Source organism: Temnothorax nylanderi, unplaced genomic scaffold (assembly GCF_030848795.1).
Source record: "Temnothorax nylanderi isolate EJ_2023f unplaced genomic scaffold, tnyl_v1.0 TNYL_tig0061_pilon, whole genome shotgun sequence".
In the NCBI taxonomy this organism is placed as follows: Eukaryota; Metazoa; Arthropoda; class Insecta; order Hymenoptera; family Formicidae; genus Temnothorax; species Temnothorax nylanderi.
Window position 1 is genome coordinate 770060 of NW_027249123.1, and position 27113 is coordinate 797172.

Genomic DNA, 27113 nt, shown 5'->3' on the forward strand with positions numbered 1-27113 from the left:
GCACGTGTATCACAGTAGTTTTCAATCAAAAGAAAAGAATACCAATATGTACATAATACCAATATGCATCAACTCAATTGAGAGTGTGTTGTCATTAATACCTATATACTTTTTGAATTTAATACGTATATAGTTAATCATAATTGCAAATTATTTTCTTGATAGTATTAAAATATAATACATCAAATTTTTCTTAATTTTTGCATGATGTTATTCACTAACGTGCTATTAAATTATGCTATACGTATATTTTGAAATACTGTGCTACTGCAGACAAAAAGCTAACGGATGTAATATTAATAAATTAAGTCATAATGTAAAGGCAATGATATTATCTCAATTAGCTTATTCTAATTAGCTAAATGAAGATAAATTGATATATTTCCAATGAAATTAGCTTGTATGACATATTTCACAAGAAAATATCTCAAAGTAATTGTTTTTTTTTTATTCAATATAAGGAAATAGAAGATCAAAAAATGTTCTCATTACAGTAATCATATTATGTTGGCCGTTGCAGTAATCACATTACATTTCTAAAGGATAATTTAAGCAAATTATTACTGGTAAATGAAACTCAAACGAGTACCTCCAATATGCTATATGAGATGTTCTCATAAAACGCATATCGTAACTATTCAGAACTAATTTGTTTCTCTATGAAATATGTTGTTCAACATAAAAAATATAAGAGATATATATAAGAGATTTCTTATACATGCTCACTTTGCGATTTAACAGATGAAACAACACCTTCAGATATCTAAAAAATGTTTTAAGCAAATTTTTTTACGGCGTTTTGTATTTATAATTATGTATCTAGATTTTCCAAGAATGTAATATTTTTTAAAATACTCGTACTTTCGTCATTATTTTTGTAAAGTTAAAAATTTTTTTAAATACATTGTTTTCAAAAATTATTTAAACTGGAGACATATACGTGATGTAGATATTTGGTATTGGTATCAGTTTGTAAGTTAAGGCTATATTCTTTTGTAATTAAATGTGGGCCATCTCTGAAATTAAAAACGTGTAGGTGAAAATTTTTCTTCGTCAAAAATTTTGATATTTTTAAGTTGGTGTATTTCTACGGGTCGTAACGATGTTCTGAAATTCTAGTTCTTAACTGTCTTACAGTTTGTCTCAAGTTTAAGTTGCATCTATATCGCTGCAGAAAATTTTATAAACAATATTTATATTAAAATGGACAGGAAAAATGTTTTCTTGTGCTTTGATAAAGTTTCCGAGTTTATTAAAATTGGAGCAAAGCACATCAACATTTCTATATCTGGTTCACATTATGAAATTTTTCTGAGATACCGGGCACATACGGTATTATAAACTGGGACATTTAACTGTATTATCGGTAGTGATCACGGTGCTGTTCTGTTTGTATGTATGTTTCCCGAGAGGGAATTTCAGCTTCTTATTCATTGTATCAAAAACGAAGACAATGAGAAGCTATGATCTAAAATTTCTCCTTGATTATCTCCATTTATGGAATTACATTATTCATGTACTATTGATTGTAGATTTTTCATCACAAGATTGTGATATGATCAAGAATTGTAGCACAATTAACAGATATGTAGTAATGGTGCCCGCCATCTAAAAACACAATGAAAATAATAAACATGTAGACAATAATAAATTTTATTAATTCAAGCAAACGCTCGATTACTCACTGTAGCGAGAAACTGTGCGTCCACATTAAGACCTTTGGCAGAAAATGTATTTTCGCAATGCAAGATTTGCAAAGAAAATAACTGCAACTGTAAATGCAAAATTTACAGTTAAGTATAGAATAGAAAAATGAAATTATAATCAAGTAGATTTAACTTGTACAAGCCATATTAGCATGCAATCAGAAAAAAATATAAATTAAATTGCGCTTTCACTACCTCATTTTTTATTTGCTCATCTCTGCTGCTGTTAAGTACATCGTGAATCGTGGTATGGATCTCTTTAGCCTGATTCTTGCCGGTCTCGCAAGCCCATACAAGTAACAACATTTTTATAAAGTAATACACTGTAGTTATTAAGAATAATGTACCGAACTGTTTATCCAAAGTGATAAACAATCTATTATACCACTGCACCTGGCGATACAGTCCAAAAATGATTTGAGAAAAGTTCATAGCTGTCGTAGCAAGAAGTTGCAAACTGAAAATTTTGTTCAGCATCTGTACTGCGTTGCTGACCATCAAATGTTGCTTCTTCAAAGCCTTAAGGTTCATCATCAGGAATGCATTTCTCTGCTTGTAGTAGAACATCATGGGAACGTATGGTTTATTGTTTACTATTAATTCTTGCATGTGTAGAAGATTATTGTTAATTTCTTTGAAACAGGCTTTTAATACACAAACACAGTTCATGTACAACATATCCATTGTAAATATATGTAGAACTGTGTACGTTGAAAATATTATATTGATAATATCGACGTGTGCCACGTAGAAATATATATAAATGAATCCGATAAGATAGAATGTACCAAAAATGTCCTTGACGTGAATTAATCTGGATAACTTCTGGTACGAATTCGGAGGCAGTGTCGAAGAGACCTCCATTATGGTCTGGAGCAAGCGTATTCGTGGACCGCTCAAAACATGAGTGATAATTATAATGAAGCCGCTGAACATATAGAAACTCGAAGCCCCAAAATTTTGGGTTATGTGTCTAAAATCGATTACTTTAGAAAGAATTATATCACGAATAAATATCAAGTTTAATACACAGAAGACACATATAATTACGGTCGACAGAATGTAACGTGGTTTTGAAGCCTCGAAAGTCGAAGCGTTAATCTTATATGGGAATGTTCCGAGAATACGGCAAAAGATGAAACAGGGACACATTAAGGACTGAAAGTCTGTGGCGTTGAATAACCACCATCTTTTCCACATTTTGCCCTTAGCGTGCTTTTGGATTTTCAAACTGAACATTAGCGGAAACTTGTAACAAAATCACAGTCTATAGTATCGTAATCTATACAGCCTAAACCTTATTAATCGATACACTGTATTAATGCAAGTGTTATGGTTTGTTTTCTGTAATCAAATCTAACTTGTCGTAACAAATGTATAAACTGACAGGAAGTCTTCGTTCCGTACTCGATGAGTTTAAGTTCATAACTGCGAAGAAATGCTGCGTCAAATACAAAGGCAATGCTGAAGGAATTATATACTATGTTACTTGTGAAGTAACCATGGCGTTCTTCGATCGGTATTTATCACTCTTGGAATGAGTTACACAATGAATTAATTAAAGGTTTAATTGTTGTAACATATGACTTACTTTAGATTAATACGAGCATGAATGCAAGACTATTTTTTTAAGCTTAATCCTTAAAAGTTTATTCTTTTACTGCAAGTGCAAATTGAAGTAAACTCTCTTTTTTTCCACCCACATTTTACAAGTTCTAGTTTAATATTGCTAGCAATTCTTACGACAAAAAGTAAGACATTACTCGATCATATGTTAGTCATGAAGTAACCATAGCGCTTTTCGATCTGTCATACATTAAATGCAGTGCTTAATGTAAAATAATATGTAATTGCTGAGATATACTTACAATGCATTTTATTATTCAAAATAGGAAGCATGAATTACAGTGTAAATAAAAGAGTGATTTTTAAATATTAATTAATAACAACTTTCTGTATGTATGTTTTCCGAAAAGAAAACGTACAGTCTTCTATTGATTGTATCAAAAACAAAGACAACGAGAAGTTATTATCTAACATTTTTCCTTGATTGTCTCCTTTTATGGAATTACATTATTCATGTACTATTGATTGCAGATTTTTCATCACAAGCATGTGATATGATCAAAAATTGTAGCAAAATTAGCATATATGTAGCGATGGTACCCACCATCTAAAAGCACAAAGAAAAAATAAATATGACAAATTTCCAACCAAATTAGAATAAAATTTACGGTCCGAGCTTAGATCTTTGGTAGTCTAATATTATAATGATAAATTTCATTAATTAAAGCAAACGATTGAGTACTCACCGTAGCGAGAAACGTTGCGTCCACATCGAGACCTTTGGCAGAAAATGTATTTTTGCAATGCAATGTTTGCAAAGAAAATAACTGCAACTGTAATGCAAAATTGTTAAGTACAGGAAAATGTAATTATACTCAAATATATTTAATGTGTAGAACTCCATTAACGCATGCAATATGTTTTAAAAAAAATATTCAAAATAAATTGTATTTTTACTACCTCATTTTTTATTTGCTCGTCTCTGCTGATGTTAAGTACATCGTGAATCGTGGTACGGATCTCTTGAGCCTGATTTTTGCCAGTCTCGCAAGCCCACACAAGTAATTCCATTTTTGTAACGTAATACATCATGCCTAAGAATACCAAACCGATCTTTATATCCAACTTGATGAACAATCCATTTTCTCTATTATACTGTACTATTTGGAAGTACAGTCCAAAATTAATTTCAGAAAAGGTTAAAACTATCGTAGCAAGAAGTTGCACACTGAAAATTATGTTCAACATTTTTACTGCGTCGCTGATCATCAGATGTTGCTTCTTCAGAGCCTTAAGGTTTATTATCAGAAATGGACTTCTCTGCTCGTAGTAGAACATCATGGGAACACATGGTTTATTGTTTAGTATTAATTCTTGCATGTGTAGAAGATTATTATTAATTTCTTTGAAACAAGCCTTTAATACACAAACACAGTTTATATGCAACATATCCATTGTAAAATTATGTAGCACTGTGTACAATGTAAATATTATATAGATGATATTGAAAGGTACCACGTAGAAATATATACCCATTAACCCGATAAGATAGAACGAACCAAAGATATCCTTGGCGTGAATTAATCTGGATAACTTCTTGTATGACTCTGGCGACAGTCTTGAAGAGATCTTCATTATGGTCTGGAGCAAGCGCATTCGTGAACCGCTCAAAACATGCGTGATAATTACAGTGAAACCGCTGAATGTATAGAAAGTAAAAATTTCAACATTTCTGGCTACGTCTTTAAAGTTGATTACATTATAAATAGCCATATCATAAAAATATTTCAGGTCTAATACACAAAAGACACAGATAATTACGGTCGACAGAATGTAACGTGATTTTGAAGCCACGAAAGTCGAAGCGTTGATCTTATATGGAAATGTTCCCACAATGTGGCAAAGGATGAAACAAGGATACATTAAAGATTGAAAGTCCGTGGCGTGGAACAGCCACCGTCTTTTCCACATTTTGCTCTTGACGTGCTTTTGGATTTTCGAATTAAATATGATTAGCAGAAATTCGTGAATCACAGTCTATGGAATTATAATGTACAGCCTAAACAGTATTATTCGATACACTGTATTAGTGCAAATGTAATTGCTTGTTTTTTAACAATAAATGTAATCAAATCCAACTCTTCGTAACAATGGTGTAAACTGACAGAGAGTCTCTGTTTTACACTCGATGAGTTGAAGTTTAAAACTGCGGAGAAATGCTGCGTCAAACACAAAAACAGTGCTGAAGAAGCTATATACTATGTTACTTGTGAAGTAACCATGGCGTTCTTCGATCGGTATTTGTCAGTCTTAAGATGAATTACACAAGGAACTAATTAATTGTGTACTTGTTGTGACATATGACTCATTTTAGATTAATACGAGCATGATTACAAGATTTTTATTTTTTCAAGTTTAATCCTTAAAAGTTTATTTTTTTGTTGCAAATGCAAATTGAAGTAAACTTTTTTTTTAACCCACATTTGACATGTTCCAGTTTAATGTTATTAGCAATTGCTACGACAAAAAGTAAGGCATTACTCGATTGCATGTTTGTCATGGAGTAACCATAGCGCTCTTCGATCTGTCATCTATCAAATGCAATGCTTAATGTAATAATATGTAATTGCCGACATGTACTAACAATGCATTTTATTACTCAAAATAGGAAGCATGAATTACAGTGTCTAAATAAAACAGTGATTTATAAAAATTAGTTAATAACAACTTCCTGTGTGTATGTTTCCCGAAAAGAAATTTCAGCTTCCTATTGATTGTATCCAAAACGAATGCAACGAGAAGTCATAATCGGACACTTCTCCTTGATTATTTCCTTTTATGGGATTACATTATTCATGTACTATTGATTGCAGATTTTTCATCGCAAGATTGTGATATGATCCAGAATTGTAGCACAATTAACAAATATGTAGTAATGGTGCCCGCCATCTAAAAACACAATGAAAATAATAAACATGGTAAATTTTATTAATTTAAACAAACGCTCGATTACTCACTGTAGCGAGAAACTGTGCGTCCACATTAAAACCTTTGGCAGAAAATGTATTCTTGCAATGCAATATTTGCAAAGAAAATAACTGCAACTGTAAATGCAAAATTTACAGTTATGTACAGAATAGAAAGATGTAACAATAAACAAGTAGATTTAACGTGTACAAGCCACATTAGCATGCAATAGGTCATAAGGAAAATATACAAAATAAATAGCACTTTCACTACCTCATTTTTTATTTGCTCATTTCTGCTGCTGTTAAGTACATCGTGAATCGTGGTACGCATCTCTTCAGCCTGATTCTTGCCGGTCTCGCAAGCCCATACAAGTAAGACCATTTTTATAACGTAATGCACTGTAGTCATTAAGAATGTTATACCAAACTGTTTATCTAAATTGATGAACAATCTATAATACCACTGCACATAGTAATACAGTCCAAAAATGATTTGAGAAAAGTTCATAGTTATCGTAGCAAGAAGTTGCAAACTAAAAATTTTGTTCAGCATCTGTACTGCGTTGCTGACCATCAGATGTTGCTTCTTTAAAGCCTTAAGGTTCATTATCAGGAATGCATTTCTCTGCTTGTAGTAGAACATCATGGGAATACATGGTTTATCGTTTACTATTAATTCTTGCATGTGTAGAAGATTATTATTAATTTCCTTGAAACAGGCCTTTAATATACAAACACAGTTTATGTACAACATATCCATTGTAAATGTATGTAGAACTGTGTACACTGCAAGTATTTTATGCATAATATTGACATGTCCCATGTAGAAATGTATAAAAATTGACCCGATGAGATAGCAAGGACCAAAGATATCCTTGGCGTGAATTAATCTGGATAACTTCTTGTATGACTCCGGCGACAGTCTTGAAGAGACCTCTTTTATGGTCTGGAGCAAGCGCATTCGTGGACCGCTCAAAACATGCGTGATAATTATAATGAGACCGCTGAACGTATAGAAACACAAAGTAGTAAAACTTTGGGTTACGTGGCTAAAGTCGATTACTTTAGAAACAACTGTATCACGAATAAATATCAGGTCTAATACACAGGAGACACATATAATTACGGTTGACAGAATGTAACGTGGTTTTGAAGTCTCGATAGTCGAAGCGTTGATCTTGTACGGAAATGTTCCGAGAATACGGCAAAAAATGAAACAGGGATACATTAAGGACTGAAAGTCTGTGGCGTGGAATAACCGCCATCTTTCCCTCATTTTGCTCTTGTGCTTTTGGATTTTCAAACTGAATATAACTAGCAAAATTTTGTAATAAAATCACAGTCTATAGGATCATAATCTATAGCCTGAACCTTATTAATCGATACAATGTATTAATGCTAGTGTAATATTGCTTGTTTTCTGTAATCAAATCCAACTCGTCGTAACAAGAGTGTAAACTGACAGGAAGTCTTCGTCTCGCACTCGATGAGTTTAAGTTTATAACTGTGAAGAAATTGTTCGTCAAACACAAAGACAATGCTAAAGGAGCTATATACTATGTTACTTGTGAAGTAACCATGGCGTTCTTCGATCGGTATTTATCACTCTTGGGATGAATTTTACAATGAACTAATTAATTGGGTAATTGTTGTGACATATGACTCACTTTAGATTATTTCGAGAATGATTGCAACTTTTTTTTTAAGGTTAATCCTTAAAATTTATTTTTTCATTGCAAATTCAAATTGAAGTAAACTCATTTTTTTTTAACCCACACTTGACATGTTCCAGTTTAATGTTGCTAGCAATTGCTACGACAAAAAGTAAGGCATTACTCGATTGTATGTTTGTCATGGAGTAACCATAGCGCTCTTCGATCCGTCATTTATCAAAAGCAATGCTTAATGTAATAATAAATAAATTCTGAGGTGTACTAACAATGCATTTTATTACTCAAAATAGGAAATATGAATTACTGTGTCTAAATAAAATAGTGATTTTTAAAAATTAGTTAATAATTACTTTTTGTATATGTTTTTAGAGGAGAAATTTCAGCTTCCTATTGATTGTATCCAAAATGAAGACAACAAGAATTCATAATCTAACATTTCTTCTTGATTATCTCCTTTCGTGGGATTACATTATTCATGTACTATTGATTGCAGATTTTTCATCACAAGAATGTGATATAATCAAAAATTGTAGCAAAATTAGCATATATGTAGCGATGGTACCCACCATCTAAAAGCACAAAGGAAAAATAAACCTGATGAATTTCATTAATTAAATAAGCAAACGATCGAGCACTCACTGTGGCGAGAAACGTTGCGTCCACATTAAGACCTTTGGCAGAAAATGTATTCTCGCAATGCAATGTTTGCAAAGAAAATAACTGCAACTATAATGCAAAATTGTTAAGTACAGGAAAATGTAATTATTCTCAAATAGATTTAATGTATAAAACCGCATTAACGCATGCAATAAGTTAAAAAAAAATATTTAAGATAAATTGTATTTCCACTACCTCATTTTTTATTTGCTCATCTCTGCTGATGTTAAGTACATCGTGAATCGTGGTACGGATTTCTTGAGCCTGATTCTTGCCGGTCTCACAAGCCCACGCAAGCAACGCTACTTTTATTATTTGATATGTCGTGCCTAAGAATACCAAACCGATTTCTTCTTCTAAATTGATGAACAATCCATTGTATTTATTATACTGCACTACATGGATGTACAGTCCAAAAATAACTTGAGAAAAGGTTATGAATATTGTAGCAAGAAGTTGCAAACTGAAAATTATGTTTAACATTTTCACTGCGTCGCTGATCATCAGATGTTGCTTTTTCAGAGCCTTAAGGTTTAATATCAGAAATGAACTTCTCTGCTTGTAATAAAACGTCATGGGAACACATGGTTTATTGTTTACTAAAAATTCTTTTATGTGTAAAAGATTATTATTAATTTCCTCGAAACAAGCCTTTAATACACAAACACAGTTTATGTACAACATGTCCATTGTAAAATTATGCAGTACTGTGTACAATGCAAATATTATATAGATGATATCGACATGTACCACGTAGAAATACTTCAACATAATCCCGGTAAGAAAGAAGAAACCAAAGATGTCCTTGGCATGAATTAATTTTGATGACTTCTTGTACGATTCCGGAGACAGTCTTGAAGAGATCTTCATTATGGTCTGGAGCAAGCACATTCGTTGACCGCTCAGAACATGTGTAGTTATTACTATGAAACCACTGAACGTATAGAAGGTGAAAGCCTCAAAATTTCTGGTTACGTCTCCAAAGTCGATTACTTTATAAATAGCCATATCATAAAAATATTTCAGGTCTAATACACAAAAGACACAGATAATTACGGTCGACAGAATGTAACGTGGTTTTGAAGTCTCGATAGTCGAAGCGTTGATCTTGTACGGAAATGTTCCGAAAATGCGGGAAAGGATAAAACAAGGATACATTAAGGATTGAAAGTCCGTAGCGTGGAACAGCCATTTTTTCCACATTTTGCTCTTGATGTGCTTTTGGATTTTTGAATTAAATATGATTAGCAGAAATTCGTGATAGAATCACAGTCTATGGTATCGTATTCTACAGCCTAAACATTATTAATCGATACACTATATTAGTGCACAAGTAATTGCTTGTTTTCTAACAATAAGTGTTACCAAATCCAACTTTTCATAACGAGGGTTTAAACTGACGGGAAGTCTTTCTGCCGTACTCGATGAGTTTAAGTTCATAACTGCGAAGAAATTCTGCGTCAAACACAAAGACAATGCTAAATGAGTTACATACTGTGTTGCTTGTAAAGTAACCATGGCGTTCTTCGATCGGTATTTGTCACTCTTGGGATAGATTAATGCAGGCATGATTGCACCCTTATAGAAAAATACACTCAACCCATAGAAAAACCCTTAAAGTTGGGTGTGATTTCGGACCGCCAATAGAACGTTAACCATTTAAATGATGGTTAACCTTCTATTGGCGGTCCGAAATCACACCCAACTTTAAGGGTTTTTCTATGGGTTGAGTGTATTTTTCTATAAGGGCAAGATTATTTTTTTTTAAGTTTAAACCTTAAAAGTTCTTTTTACTGCACAAATGCACAATGAAATAAACTCTTTCTTTTCCATCCACATCTGACAAGTTTCAGTTTAATATTGCGAATAATTGCTACGACAAAAAACTAAGGCACTACTCGATCGTATGTTGATCATGAAGTAACCATGGCGCTCTTCGATCTGCCATTTAAATGCAATGCTTAATGTAATAATATGTAAATTCTAAAAGATGTACTAACAATGCATTTTATTACTCAAAATAGGAAGCGTTAATTACAGTGTTTAAATAAAATAGTGATTTTTAAAAATTAGTTAATAACTTCTTGATGTACGTATGTTTCCTGAGGAGAAATTTTAGCCTCCTGTTGATTATATCAAAAACGAAGACAACGAGAAGTCATAATCTAACATTTCTTCTTGATTATCTCCTTTCGTTACATTATTCATGTACTATTAATTGCAGATTTTTCATCACAAGAATGTGATATAATCAAAAATTGTAGCAAAATTAGCATGTATGTAGCGATGGTACCCACCATCTAAAAGCACAAAGGAAAAATAAACCTGATAAATTTCATTAATTAAAGCAAACGATCGAGTACTCACTGTAGCGAGAAACGTTGCGTCCACATTAAGACCTTTGGCAGAAAATGTATTTTCGCAATGCAATATTTGCAAAGAAAATAACTGCAACTATAATGCAAAATTGTTAAGTACAGGAAATTGTAATTATACTCAAATAGATTTAATGTATAAAACCGCATTAGCGTATGCAATAGGTTATCAGAAAAATATTCAAAATAAATTGCATTTCCACTACCTCATTTTTTATTTGCTCATCTCTGCTGCTGTTAAGTACATCGTGAATCGTGGTACGCATCTCTTCAGCCTGATTCTTGCCGGTCTCGCAAGCCCATACAAGTAAGACCATTTTTATAACGTAATGCATCGTAGTTATTAAATATATTACACCGAACTGTTTATCCAAATTTATTAACAAACTATTATACCACTGCACATGGCAATACAGTCCAAAAATGATTTGAGAAAAGTTCATAGCTGTCGTAGCAAGAAGTTGCAAACTGAAAATTTTGTTCAGCATCTGTACTGCGTTGCTGACCATCAGATGTTGCTTCTTCAAAGCCTTAAGGTTCATTATCAGGAATGCATTTCTCTGCTCGTAGTAGAACATTATGGGAACATATGGTTTTTTGTTTACTATTAATTCTTGCATGTGTAGAAGATTATTGTTAATTTCCTTGAAACAGGCTTTTAATGTGCAAACATAGTTCATGTACAACATATCCATTGTAAAACTGTGTAGAACTGTGTACAAATAAAATATCATAAAGATGATATCGATGTATTCCATGTAATAATACATAAAAACTAATCCGATAAGAAAGAAGGAACCAAAGATGTCCTTGGTGTGAATTAATCTGGATAACTTTTTGTACGACTCCGGAGACAGTCTTGAAGAGATCTTTATTATGGTCTGGAGATAGCGCATTCGTTGACCGTTTAAACCATGCGTGATAATTACAATGAAACCGCTGAATGTATAGAAAGTTGAAAATTCAAAATTTCTGGTTACGTCTCCAAAGTCGATTACTTTATAAATAGCCATATCATGAAAATATTTCAGGTCGAATACACAGAAAACACAGATAATTACGGTCGACAGAATGTAACGTGGTTTTGAAGCCTTGAAAGTCGAAGCGCTGATCTTGTATGGGAATGTTCCGAGAATACAGCAAAAGATAAAACAGGGATACATTAAGGACTGAAAGTCTGTGGCGTTGAATAACCACCGTCTTTTCCACATTTTGCCCTTAGCGTGCTTTTGGATTTTCAAACTGAATATTAGCGGAAACTTGTAACAAAATCACAGTCTATAGTATCGTAATCTACACAGCCTAAACCTTATTAATCGATACACTGTATTAATGCAAGTGTTATGGTTTGTTTTCTGTAATCAAATTTAACTTGTAACAAATGTATAAACTGACAGGAACTCTTCGTCCCGTACTCGATGAGTTTAAGTTCATAACTGCGAAGAAATGCTGCGTCAAATACAAAGGCAATGCTGAAGGAACTATATACTATGTTACTTGTGAAGTAACCATGGCGTTCTTCGATCGGTATTTATCACTCTTGGAATGAGTTACACAATGAATTAATTAAAGGTTTAATTGTTGTGACATATGACTCACTTTAGATTAATGCGAGCATGAATGCAAGACTATTTTTTTAAGCTTAATCCTAAAAAGTTTATTCTTTTACTGCAAGTGCAAATTGAAGTAAACTTTCTTTTTTTTCACCCACATTTGACAAGTTCCAGTTTAATATTGCTAGCAATTGTTACGACAAAAAGTAAGACATTACTCGATCATATGTTAGTCATGAAGTAACCATAGCGCTCTTCGATCCGTCTTTTATTAAAAGCAATGCTTAATGTAATAATAAATAAATGCTGAGATGTACTAACAATGCATTTTATTACTCAAAATAGGAAACATGAATTACTGTGTCTAAATAAAATAGTGATTTATAAAAATTAGTTAATAATTACTTTTTGTATATGTTTTTAGAGGAGAAATTTCAGCTTTTTATTGATTGTATCCAAAATGAAGACAACGAAAATTCATAATCCAACACTTCTCCTTGATTATTTCTTTTTATGGAATTACATTATTCATGTACCATTGATTGCAGGTTTTTCATCACAAGAATGCGATATGATCAAAAACTGTAGCAAAATTAGCATGTATGTAGTGATGGTACCCGTCATCTAAAAGTACAACAGAAAAATAAACCTGATGAATTTCATTAATTAAATAAGCAAACGATCGAGTACTCACTGTGGCGAGAAACGTTGCGTCCACATTAAGACCTTTGGCAGAAAATGTATTTTCGCAATGCAATGTTTGCAAAGAAAATAACTGTAACTATAATGCAAAATTGTTAAGTACAGGAAATTGTAATTATTCTCAAATAGATTTAATGTATAAAACCGCATTAACGCATGCAATATGTTTAAAAGAAAATATTTAAAATAAATTGTATTTCCACTACCTCATTTTTTATTTGCTCATCTCTGCTGATGTTAAGTACATCGTGAATCGTGGTACGGATCTCTTGAGCCTGATTCTTGCCGGTCTCACAAGCCCACGCAAGCAACGCTACTTTTATTATTTGATATGTCGTTCTTAAGAATGCCAAACCGATTACTTCATCTAAATAGATGAACAATCCATTGTATTTATTATATCGCACTACATGGAAGTACGGTCCAAAAATAATTTCAGAAAAGGTTATGACTATCATAGCAAGAAGTTGCAAACTGAAAATTTTGTTCAGCATCTGTACTGCGTTGCTGACCATCAGATGTTGCTTCTTCAAAGCCTTAAGGTTCATTATCAAGAATGCATTTCTCTGCTCGTAGTAGAACATTATGGGAACATATGGTTTTTTGTTTACTATTAATTCTTGCATGTGTAGAAGATTATTGTTAATTTCCTTGAAACAGGCTTTTAATATGCAAACACAGTTTATGTACAACATATCCATTGTAAAACTGTGTAGTAATGTGTACAGAAAATATATCATAAAGATGATATCGATGTATTTCATGTAATAATACATAAAAACTAATCCGATAAGAAAGAAGGAACCAAAGATGTCCTTGGTGTGAATTAATCTGGATAACATCTTGTACGACTCCGGAGACAGTCTTGAAGAGATCTTTATTATGGTCTGGAGAAAGCGCATTCGTTGACCGTTCAAACCATGCGTGATAATTACAATGAAACCGCTGAATGTATAGAAAGTTGAAAATTTAAAATTTCTGGTTACGTCTCTAAAGTCGATTACTTTATAAATAACCATATCAAAAATATATTTCAGGTTGAATACACAGTAGACACCGATAATTACGGTCGACAGAATGTAACGTGGTTTTGAAGCCTTGAAAGTCGAAGTGTTGATCTTGTATGGGAATGTTCCGAGAATACGGCAAAAGATAAAACAGGGATACATTAACGACTGAAAGTCTGTGGCGTTGAATAACCACCGTCTTTTCCACATTTTGCCCTTAGCGTGCTTTTGGATTTTCAAACTGAATATTAGCGGAAACTTGTAACAAAATCACAGTCTATAGTATCGTAATCTTCACAGCCTAAACCTTATTAATTGATACACTGTATTAATGCAGGTGTTATGATTTGTTTTCTGTAATCAAATTTAACTTGTAACAAACGTATAAACTGACATGAAGTCTTCGTCCCGTACTCGATGAGTTTAAGTTCATAACTGCGAAGAAATGCTGCGTCAAATACAAAGGCAATGCTGAAGGAACTGTATACTATGTTACTTGTGAGGTAACCATGGCGTTCTTCGATCGGTATTCATCACTCTTGGAATGAGTTACACAATGAATTAATTAAAGGTTTAATTGTTGTGACATATGACTTATATTACTTTAAATTAATGCGAGCACGATTGCAAGTTCTTTTTTTAAGTTTAATCCTTAAAAGTTTATTGTTTTACTGCAAATGTACATTGAATTAAACTCTTTTTTTCCATCCACATCTGACAAGTTCCAGTTTAATATTGCGAGCAGTTGCTACGACACAATGTAAGGCACCACTCGATCGTATGTTAGTCATGAAGTAACCATGGCGCGATTCGATCTGTCATTTATTAAATGCAATGCTAAATGTAATTGCTGAGATGTACTAACAATGCATTTTATTACTCAAAATCAGGAAGCATGAACTATAAAATATCTAAAATAATTAATCATTTTTAAAAATTAGTTAATATATTCGTATATATTGTTGCGCTCGCCGCGTCGCTCGTTCGCACACTTTTCACTCACACGCTCGCACTCCCGACGCTCGCGGAAATAAGGAAACACTGCAGTTATAAAAAGAACAATCTCAATGTTTATTGCAAACGTCGCGATACAGAACAGCGTGGTCACACGTCCGATCGGTCCAGCAGCTCAAGACCAAAATCCATCAGCTGTTTCATTTAATCAATAAATCAATATATAGCTCGTTACTAAGGACAGGCGTTTCGCATCTTAACGGAAAGACTTTCAGTTGTACGCTTCAGCTCGGAGCCCGAAAAGCATATCGGGCGGCACGCACGCAACACTGGGGCGGTACATCAAAATGTTGCGCTCACCGCGTCGCTCGTTCACACACTTCACACTCACGCGCACGCACTCCCGACGCTCACGGAAATAAGGAGACACTGCGTTTATAAAAGAGTATAATCTCAATCTTTATTGTAAACGTCGCGATACAGCAGAGCGTGGACACACGTCCGATCGGTCCAGCAGCTCCAGACAAAATCCGTCAGCTGTTCCGTTAAATCAATAAATCAATAAATCAATATTTAGCTCGTTGCTAAGGACATTTGCATCTTGACGGAAGACTGTTCGTTGCACGCTTCAGCTCGGAACTCGAGCATACCGGGCAGCACGCACGCAACAATATTTATTATTACGTTTTTTCGGTATCTTTCCAGTGCATACGTAGGTCTGTCATAGTTTTGACGCTATTTTTTTCTTACCGTCAAGTATTTAAAAAATCTGTAAAAATTCACAAAACATTTGTCTACATTGTAGTTGGCGATTTTATAGACATTTTGATAAACGATATTTAATATTTTTAATTATAAAATCACACGCTTGCGCGCACGCATGAGTACTTATATGTATCTTATGCCATCGTAAGTTTTAATAAAAATTATTCAATACATTTGTTTAATTTTATAAATAGTGTTTATTTTCCAGACGTAATTTAGAATTAATCGTAATTACAAAATATTTTGAATTTATGAAAATCTATTAAAATGTATTAAAGATTTTCTAGATTTTCTTATTTTTGAAATATATTGTATACCAATGTATTGCATTGTGCTGTGCATATTTAAAAAAATACTGATATCACTATGTAATGAATTGAGTTATAGGATAAGGTAAGAACAATACTATTATCTTGATTACAATTAATGTAATTACTTAGATAACAATAAATTGATGTACTTTTCTAGCTGACGAAATTAACAGATATGCACTTAAAAATTAATTTCAAGGTAGCTGTCAAGGTATTGTACTTGAACGACAGTAAAATAAAGTTACATATAAAAAGGCGCAAATGTTATTATTGTAATAATGAGCCGGTCACATTAAGTCTTTGGAAAATTTCATCGAATTATTATTAGTAAATAAAACTGCAAACAACGTGCGCATAATATGTAGTATGCGCTGTTTTCAGAAGTCAAATATGAAATCCATTTTAAGTGCGATTATGTCTTACAATTAGATATTTTCTGAGGAAAAGAGATGTTTGTGAAGAGATATTGTGAAAGAAAAAATAATTTAAATTAAATAAAAGCAAATTGTTTATTATATGTGTAATATAAACATTACCAAGTTTGCATATTTAAAGCAATAGAAGAAAAAAGGGATAGCAAACAAAGCTAAATATACGTGCTTAAAATATATATTACAAATTAGTAACAAAGATGATGATAAATGAACTTCTTTTTTTCTAAGTAATATGATAATAAAACCAAGTAATAATTTCCGGATCTACATTTAGTAACATTTTCTTCTTTTTTATATTTACAGAATATTATACTAGCAAAATTTTATCGCATAACTTTGGAACATTTAGTATACACTAGCAATTCTATAAATATAAATAAACTACCTTTTTTTTTCACTATCTTTTTTTTATAATTGGATTACTTATGTAATATTGATTTGTCATCGCAAGAATGTGCTGTAATCAAGAATTGTATCAATATCAACATGTACGTCGTGATGCTGCCCGCCATCTAAAAAATATATACAATATATATTTAATTAATTAAATAATTAATTAATTAAATAACTTTAATAAATAATTAAATAATTAAATAATAATTCATTAAATAATTGGTTACTTACTGCTGTGAGAAGCGTTGCATCCATAGTGAGACCTTTCGTCAAAAATGTATTCTTGCAATGCATTATTTGTAAAGAAAACAACCGTAACTGCAATATCAAATCGCAAAATAATTAAATACAGGAACGAAAAATGGAATTGGTAAACGTAATTATATTAGGAGACTAAATGTTCTAAAAATCCACATGTAGTATATTTTCAGAAAAATGTATAAATAACATTACAATTTTACTACCTCGTCTTTGATTTGCTCATCTCTGGTGCTAATAAGTACGTCGTGAATGGTGGTGCCGATTTTGTCAGCTTGATTCTTGCCGGTCTCACAGGCCCACACAAGTAGTATTATCTTCATAGAATAATACGTCATAGATATTAAAATAACATCAAGAAACTGCCACTCTAAAGTAATGAATACCCCATCTTGCCAGCGCACTACATAGAAGTATAGTTCAAAAGTGATTTCAGTAAAGGACAGAACTATAGTAACAAGAAGTTGCAGGCTAAAGATTATGTTCAGCATGTGCACTGTTTCACTGACTGTCAAATGCTGTTTCTGAAGGGTTTTAAGTTCTAGTAACAAAAATTGATTTCTTTGCCACATCAACCTGTGAACATTTAGCTTTGTGTCGTTTACCACGAGCTTTTGCATGTCCATCAGATTGTCATTGATTCTCTTGAAACAAGTTTTTAATACACAAACACAATTCATGTACATCATATTCATTTGAAATACCAGCACATCCAAGTATATTGTGAACAGTATCAACAGGACATTCGACCAGGTCAATTTAAATATCTGTGTTTTAGAAAAAAATACGCATACATGCACGACTAAGAAGATTATACTAAAGATGTCCTTGGCATGAATCAATCTGGATAACTTTTGATACGACTCCGAAGGTAGTTTCGCAGAAATCTCCAACATAGTCTGTAACAAGCGCATTCGCGGACCGCTCAAGACATGCGTGGCAATTAAAACGAAACCGCAGATCGTGTAGAAGCTTATAGATTCAAAATTTCTGGTTGCGTCTCCGAAGTTGAAGCTCTTAGAAACGCCAATATTATAAATAAATGTCAAGTCCAGAACACAGCAGACACAGATAATTACGGTCGACAGAATGTAACGTGGTTTTGAAGCCTCGAAAGTCGAAGAGTTGATCTTGTACGGAAATATTCCAAGAATGCGAAAATAGATGAAGCAAGGATACATTAATGATTGAAAATCCGTGGCGTGGAACAGTCGCCATTTTTCTTGCATGTTGCACTTATTGTTAGTATGCCTCTGGATTTTTGAACTTAACATGATTAGCAGATATTCATAGAGAAGTAACAGTCTATATCATAATCAATGGCCTAAATGTTAGGTACACTGTATTAATGTCATTAAGTGCTTCTTTTCTAACAATGAATGTAATCAAGTTCGTCTTTTCGTAAAAAATGCGTAAACTGGCGTAAAATCTTCGCTCTATCTGCACTCGATGAGTTTATGATTAAAACTGCGAGGAAATGCTATGTAAAACACAAAGACAGAACTGTAGAAACTATTTGTTAGTCATGAAGTAACCATGGCGTTCTTCGATCGGCATTTGTCATTCTTGAAATTGGTTGCAACGAATGGTGTGTAATTGTCATACGACTCAAGAAATTAGATGTGCATATATGAAATAGGCAACACAGACCTCGCAATATTCGCATGAATCAATATGAATCAATTACTTTAAAACATTCGATAATTAGTATGAGATATTAAGTGTGAGAAATTATATGGTGTATTTAAACAAATAGAATATAAAATGTTGAAATTTTATTTTCTATTGAATGTTAACATGTACGGAACATGATTTTTACAATATTTTTATATTTATATGAATATGTATCTGTACAAATATAAAAATAAGTTAAGCGATATTTCACTCACATCAATAATAGACGAAAATTAATATACAATATCAATATAGGTACAATATAACAATTATTTCTAATATCTAGAAACGCATTTTTTTACTTAATTATATATCTTCTTTTAATTAGATTACTTCTGTATTATTATTTGTCGTCTTTCTCTCACAAGAATATGACAGATTTTTAAATTGAAATAATATTATTACATACGTGGTGATGCTACCCACTATCTAAAAGCAAGATTAAGAAAGTAAATAATGCACATCCTATTAATTATTAATTAAATTTATGAATTATAATTACTAACTAATAAAAATATATCACTCACCGTAGCGAGAAGCTTCGCATCCACAATAAAACCTTTTGCAGAAAATCTATTATCGCAATGAAGCGTTTGCAAGGAAAACAGTTGTAACTGCAATTGTGAAATTATTAAATATAAAATTGAAAAATTATACATGAATATGGTAGATTTAATGTGACAAAAATTGTTTTTATATATAAGGCACATTAACACTATTTAGAAGAAGTATAAAACTTCAGTATTTTATCATACTATTGTACATACCTCATTTTTTATTTGTTCATCGCTGGTGTTGTTAAATACATCATAAATGGAAATGCTGATTTGCAAAGCTTGATTTTTGCCAGTTTCGCAGGCCCACACTATCAATACTATTTTTATAAACATGTACACTATGCGTGAGAGAAAGTACGCGTGAAATGATACATCTATAGGGTTCTTTAACGTAAAAAAATCCCAGGCTATTATGTAATAGTACATATGGCCAGTGATATTAGAGAAAATCATGACTATTGTAGCAAGAAGCTGCAAACTGAAAATTATGTTTAGCATCCGTACTGTGTCACTGATTGCCAAATGTTGCTTCATCAAAGCCTTGAGCTCCATAATCAGAAATTGATTTCCCTGGTCATGACAGTTCAGTCTAAGGATATGTGGCTCATTATTTGCTACGACTCTTGTCATGTTCGCCAGATTGTCATTGATTCTTTTAAAACACGCTTTTAATACACAAACACAATTCATGTACAACATATCCATCTGAAATACCACTAGATTGATATAGAAATAAAATAAGATATGTATGTCTACCATAGGATTGAATATCAATATAAGCCCAACTAATGGAAAACCGATGATATCCTTAGCATTGATTAGTCTAGATAGCTCCTCATATGATTCCGAGGGCAGTCTTGAAGAGATCTTCAATATAATCTGGAGCAAACGCATTCGCGGACCGCTTAAAATGAACGAGACGATCATTATAAAACTGCCAAACACAATGATGCAGCAATTTGCAAGAGTCCAGGGTAAAAATAACATATCGGTTCCAAAGAAGGAAGAACGCAACTGCGTTATCAATTCGTAAATACCACAAACGCAGGTAACGACGGTCGACAGAATGTAGATGTATGGTTTTGAAGCTTCGATAGTTGAAGCGTTGATCTTGTATGGAAATATTCCAAGAATACGACAGAAAGTGAAGCACGGATACATCAGGGATTGAAAGTTCTTGGCGTGAAACAATCGGCGTTTTTCTTTCTTTTGTTTGACTCTAGGTTCTCCTTGAAAATTCGATGACCACTCGAACATGATCAGTGACTTGTCACGAGAAAACAGTAGAATAAGTTATTGACCACAACCTATAAATGATTAATTACGTTATTAATGCACTTTAGTATCAATAGTGTGATTGAGAGAGCTTCTTTTCTAAATGTAACCTTTTCGCTACTTTTGTCTTTCCACGTAAACTGATACGGAATTCTATTCGATGTACACTCGACGAATTTAACTTCAAAACTGCGAACGGCTATTCGTGTAATGACACAAAACTAAAAGAATTCTTTGTTAGGCATGGTGTAACCATGGCATTCTTCGATCGGCAATTATCATTTCTTGTAAGAATGCACAGTTACTGTGTCATACTTATAAAAGATTTATGCACACATAAAACGGTAGTATTTTGCGCAGTATCTCTGTGATTGCTATCTTTTAAAAAAGCATTTATAATGATTACGTATTTTCTAATAACTGTCTATTTCCAAAGTCCGCATTGCGTATGCAAGATATTTGACATAAAGTGGTAATCGTTTCTTATTTTGTTCTTTTTGATTGAAAGATAAAGTTTCAATTAAATCATCTGGATAAAGAAGTAAGTTTTGTTGTTTCAAAATGTGAAGTACACTTGCAAAAAATAAAAATTTTAATGGCGAAGCAAACTTTACACAAATTAATCATATTTATTATTATACTTTTATATCGGTGTTAGTAAATATCGATTATCGTACAATATATCATCACAGACAAGACTTAACATATTAAAAAAACATATTTTAATATTATCTGAAATTAATTGTACTTTGTATTGATATACTCTCTAATACAGCCAATAACTTCATTCATTTTCATGCAAGAGCAGTTCAGAAAATTATATTTTATAAGCTATTTAAAACAATATCCTTTTTAGAAATATTACGATTTACATACGCCATATATGTAAATAAGAAAATTATTAAAAATATATTTGCTACGTATTAATAATGCAAACATAGAAAAAGATTATGTTTCAACATACTTATACATATATATAATATACAAGCGATTCTATAATATATAAATATAGAAAAAGCCATTTCCCTTTCTTGAATTAATATATATATCTTTCTTTATACAACTTTATATAACTTTATATAACTTTCGTTATACAATCTCTCTCTCTCTCTCGAACTACTTATGTAACATTAATTACAGATTTGTCATCGCAAGAATGTGTCATAATCAAAAATTGTATCAAAATTAACATGTACGTCGTGATACTACCCGCAACCTGAAAATAATAAGAGAAATACCAATAATATCGATATGTTTTATTAATTAAAACAAATAATTGATTACATACTGCTGTGAGGAGCGCCGCGTCCACAGTGAGACCTTTCGCTGAAAATGTATTTTTACAATGCAGTGTTTGCAAAGAAAACAGCTGTAACTGCAACATGAGATCGAGAAATGATTAAATGCAGGAACGAAAAACATAATATTAATAAACGCAACTATATTTTAATAATCTGAATGTTTTAAAAAATCGCGTTAGCGCACAATACATTTTTAAAAAGATTACCTCGTCTTTAATTGGCTCATTTCTTGTGCTATTAACTACGTCATAAATGGTAGTGCTAATCTTCTGGGCTTGATTTTTGCCAGTTTCGCAAGTACAAGTAGCGTTATTTTTATAATATTATGCACCATGACTACCAAGAACAAATCAAAAAATTGCCAATCAAAAGTAATGAGTAATCCATCTTGCCAGCGCACTAAATAGAAATACAATTGAAAAGTGATTTCAGAAAAAGACTCGATTACAACAGCAAGAAGTTGCAAACTGAAGATTATGTTCAACGTGTGCACTGTTCTGCTAATCACCAGATGTTGTTCCATCAAAGTCTTAAGTCCTATCAGAAGAAATGTATTTCTCTGCATATGACAAATTAAGCTGGGAATAGATGGCTTCATATCGTTTATAAGTCTTTTCATATGCATTAGATCGTCGTTGATTCTTTTGAAACACGCCTTTAATATACAAACACAATTTATATATAACATATTTATCTGAACCACTGGCAGTTCCACATATATCCCGAATACCATGTATAGGACATTTAAATAATTCCGTTCAAAAATGTTCAGTCTCATATTTGTAACCAAAGATGTATATCCATGCACGATTAGCAAGATGATACTCAAGATGTCCTTGACGTGGATCAATCTGGATAACTTCTGATGTGATTCCAAGGATAGTTTTGAAGAGATCTTTAAAATAGTCTGCAGCAAGTGCATTCGTGGAATGCTCAAGATGTGCGTGATGATCACTATCAATCCGTTTAACGTAAAATAACAAACAATATGAAGATACCCGGTTACATCTCCATCGGTTGCTTCAAGAATAATACCGTGAACGAATACCAAGTAGCAGACACAGTAAACGCAGATAATCACGGTCGACAGGATATAAAGCGGTTTTGAAACCTCGAAAGTCGAAGCATTGATCTTATACGGAAACATTCCGAGAATGCGACAAAAGTTGAAGCAAAGATACATTAATGATTGAAAATCCGTAGCGTGGAACAGCCGTCTTTTCCGCATTTTATTTTTGACGTGTCTTTGGTTTTTCGAATTGAACATAATTAGCAGAAATTTATGAGAAAGTAACAATCTATATCGTAATCTGCTGCCTGAATATTATAATCAATACACTGTATTAATATAGATGTAATTGGTTTCTTTCTAATTGTAATTTATAATAAGTGTCTTTTTGTAACAAGTGTATTAACTGTGACGTGGACTCTTTGTTCTATATGCACTCGATGACTTTCAATTTAAAACTGGCAGCAGATACTGACAGACAAAGCTGAAAGAGCCGTTTGTTAGTCGTGAAGTAACCATGGTATTCTTCGATCAGCACTTATTATTCTTGGGATGGATTACATATATGAAATTGTTGTAACGTTGTAACGACTTAATAAATATGTGTGTATAGAAAGTATAGATACATAAAATAGACTTTTGTACAATAAGCTGTGTAATATCCACATGAATCAGTAACTCTAAAAAATTTATTAAATATTATAGTTAAAAGTTTTATTCCTTTATATGTATACATATATGTATGATGTATACGATTGATTTTATATAAGTATAATAAAATTATCTTCCTTTCTTTGAGAGATTATGTATCTTCTTTTATATAACTGGATTATTTGTAACGTTGCTTCCAGATTTTTCGTCGCAAGAATGTGACGCGATCAAAAATTGTATTAGAATTAACATGTACGTTGTGATAGTGCCAACAATCTAAGAGCAAAATAACAAATATAAACAAGATTTTATTAATTAAAGCAAATTTTTATTAATTAAAGCAAATTGAGTACTTACTGTCGTGAGGAGCGTCGCATCCATAGTGAAACCTTTCCCCGAAAATGTATTTTCCCGATGCAATATTTGTAAAGAAAACAGCCGCAACTGCAACATCATATTGCAAAATAATTAAATGTAAGAAACGAAATTGAATTGAAAAACGCAATTACACGAAGATTTGACGTTTTGAAATATTGCGTTAGCGTACAGTACATTTTCAGACAAAATATAGATTTTATCTTCATTACCTCGTCTTTGATCTGCTCATCACTGGTGCTATTGAGTATATCGTGAATACTGGTGCGGAGTTCTTGGGCCTGATTCTTGCCGGTCTCACAGGCCCACACAAGTAGTGTTATTTTTATAAAGAAAAACATTATTGATATAAAAACCACATTAAAAAAGCGCCAATCAAAATTAAAGCGTAATCCATCTTGCCAACGCACTACATAGAAGTATATTTCAAAAGTGCCATTAGAAAAGAGCATGGCTATAGTAGCAAGAAGTTGCAGACTGAAGATGTTCAACATTTTCACTGCGTCGCTGACCATCAGATGTTGCTTCTTCAGGATTTTAAGTTCTATCAGCAAAAATTGATTTCTCGGCATGCGGCAAACCAATCTAGAGACACATGGCTTTATGTCAATTACTATGAACTTTTGCATACGTTGCAAATTCTCGTTGATTTTCTTGAAGCAGGCCTTTAATACACATACGCAATTCATATACATCATATTTATATGAAACTCTAGCAGAGTCAAATATATAGTGAACATTACAGTCAGGACAGTCAAATAGTTTACTTCAAACAGTAGCTGTGTAAAAAAATAAGTGCACAATTGCACGACTAAGAAGATAGTACCAAATATGTCCTTGACATGAATCCATCTAGATAGCTTTTGATATGATTCCGGAGGTAGTTTCGAAGAGACCTCCAAAATAGTCTGTAACAAGCGCATTCGTGGACCGTTCAAGACGTGCGTGATAATCATTATGAGACCACTGAACGTATAGTAACTGGTAATCTCAAGAGTTTTGTGCACGCTTCCCAAGTTGATTTCAGAAATAAAACCATAAATAAGAAACAGGTCAAAAATACAGCAAACACAGGTAATCACAGCCGACAGGATGTAACGCGGTCTTGAAGCCTCGAAGGTCGAAGCATTGATTTTGTATGGTAATATTCCGAGAATGCAACAAAAGTTGAAACAGGGATACATTAAGGATTGAAAATCCGTGGCGTGGAAGAGCCACCATCTATTCCACATTTCTCGGATCTCAAAAATCCCGCGTATCCTTGGATTCTTTAACTGAACACGATTAGTAGATTTCATTGGAGAACAACAATCTGTCTATTATAATCTATTGCCTAGATGTCATTAATTAGTGCACTTCAGCACTAATATAGAGGTGTGATTGCAAGAGTTTCTTTTATAAACGTAATTTTCAAATCCGTCTCTTCATAACAACTGATGTGTAAACTGATATGAACTCTACGTCCTATCTACACTCGATGAGTTTAATTCTAAAACTGCGAGCAAATGCCACGTCGAGCAAAAATATAAGACTGAAGAAGTCATTTGTTACTCGTTACGTGACCATGGCTTTTCTTGATCGACACTTCTTACTCTTGAGATGGATTGCCCAAAGGAGTGATGTCTAATTGTTGTAATATATGACTCAACAAATTATGTGTGTACACACACACACACATGAAATAGGAAGTATAGACTCTGCAGTATCTTCATGAATCAACAACTCTAAGAAATCAATAAATAATGACTGTTCAATTCTCTCCGTTTGCGCGTGCAGGACGTATAGTACTGCAATTACGAGAATTAATATATTTGCTTTTATGCACTTGATAAGATAATTTCTTTAATATTAATATATTTTAATATAAATATCGATATATGTATACAAGAATGTATTATTGTTAACATTTATTCTTTGTTAAGTTAACTAAATTTTGTTAAGTTATCGTGACTTGACTTACCTGATCAAATTTCACATAATTGTTGAAATATATTAAATTAAACTTAAAGTGCAAACATATACACACGAGCGATTTTATATAATTCTAATAAATTCATTTCTATATATAAGTGTAAAAATATTATTTTCTTTCATTCTGTATGTTATTCTATAATATAACAGTACTACTTATGTAATATAGATTGCAGACTTTAATCACAAGAATGTGACGCGATCAAAAATTGTATCAAAATTAACATATATGTTGCTATGCTAGCCACCATCTGAAAATAATAGTAAAAAAAATATAAACAATATGCATTTTATTAATTAAAATAATTGATTACTTACTGCTGTGAGAAGCGTTGCATCCATAGTGAGACCTTTCGTCAAAAATGTATTCTTGCAATGCATTATTTGCAAAGAAAACAACAGTAATGGAATGGGTTGACGAAAAACGGGAAAATTATTATTATGTTGTAGTATCTATATGTTCTTTAACAAAACTGTATTTAAACATTTTGATAAACAAATCTTCAAATGCAAATGTACCTTTAATAAAATATTTGAACTTTCTTCAAAAATTAATTTAAGTCGTTAAATCTACTTCATGTGTAATTACATTCTAACTTTTCGCGAAAGTTGATATGTGTTTGATAACAAATATAATTAAATAAAATAAAAATAAATTAATTGCGAGGTATTAAATAAAATAAAACGATACATATTATGCCTTCCAAGACAGGATTTAAAATGTTAATTATATTTATCATTATACATAAAAAACACAAAATTTATTGGTATTTGATTTAGTGACATTTACTTAACCCTCCATCACCACCGTTATTTTTACTGCTTTCGTTGCCTCCCTGAGTCCATTTTGTCCAGCCTGCCAGATCTTGGCGTCCCTTGGCGAGTAAGTTCTCATTACTAACAACTTTGTTTAGGGAGGGGAGCCAGACCTCTCTTTATTTCGGAGATATTTGATGAGTTCAAAATTTTGCTTGTGC

At 32.4% G+C, this 27113-nt stretch overlaps 4 protein-coding genes and 1 long non-coding RNA gene across 5 annotated transcripts in view; 1 reads left to right on the forward strand and 4 right to left on the reverse strand.

Moving 5' to 3' along the window:
* The window catches only part of LOC139773410 (uncharacterized), a 511404-nt gene that overhangs the window by 227470 nt on the left and 256821 nt on the right, over window positions 1-27113 (forward strand). The window lies entirely within an intron of this gene.
* LOC139773452 (uncharacterized) lies at window positions 10565-11388 on the reverse strand. Its single transcript, XR_011718347.1, has 2 exons — window positions 10939-11388; window positions 10565-10871 (listed from the first exon to the last, which is right to left on the reverse strand). It is a non-coding gene; the product is annotated as an uncharacterized lncRNA (long non-coding RNA).
* On the reverse strand, window positions 12814-16127 carry LOC139773434 (uncharacterized). The gene is made up of 3 exons (XM_071707867.1): window positions 13408-16127; window positions 13194-13280; window positions 12814-13123 (listed from the first exon to the last, which is right to left on the reverse strand). Exons 1-3 carry the CDS (start codon window positions 14416-14418, stop codon window positions 13028-13030), a joined length of 1194 nt encoding a protein of 397 aa, XP_071563968.1. The 5' UTR covers window positions 14419-16127; the 3' UTR covers window positions 12814-13027.
* LOC139773443 (uncharacterized) lies at window positions 16300-18952 on the reverse strand. Its single transcript, XM_071707876.1, has 2 exons — window positions 17297-18952; window positions 16300-17184 (listed from the first exon to the last, which is right to left on the reverse strand). Exon 1 carries the CDS (start codon window positions 18595-18597, stop codon window positions 17515-17517), a length of 1083 nt encoding a protein of 360 aa, XP_071563977.1. The 5' UTR covers window positions 18598-18952; the 3' UTR covers window positions 16300-17184; window positions 17297-17514.
* On the reverse strand, window positions 23809-25668 carry LOC139773447 (uncharacterized). The gene is made up of 3 exons (XM_071707879.1): window positions 24378-25668; window positions 24148-24234; window positions 23809-24066 (listed from the first exon to the last, which is right to left on the reverse strand). The coding sequence occupies exons 1-3, from the start codon at window positions 25461-25463 to the stop codon at window positions 23956-23958; spliced, it is 1284 nt and encodes a 427-aa protein (XP_071563980.1). The 5' UTR covers window positions 25464-25668; the 3' UTR covers window positions 23809-23955.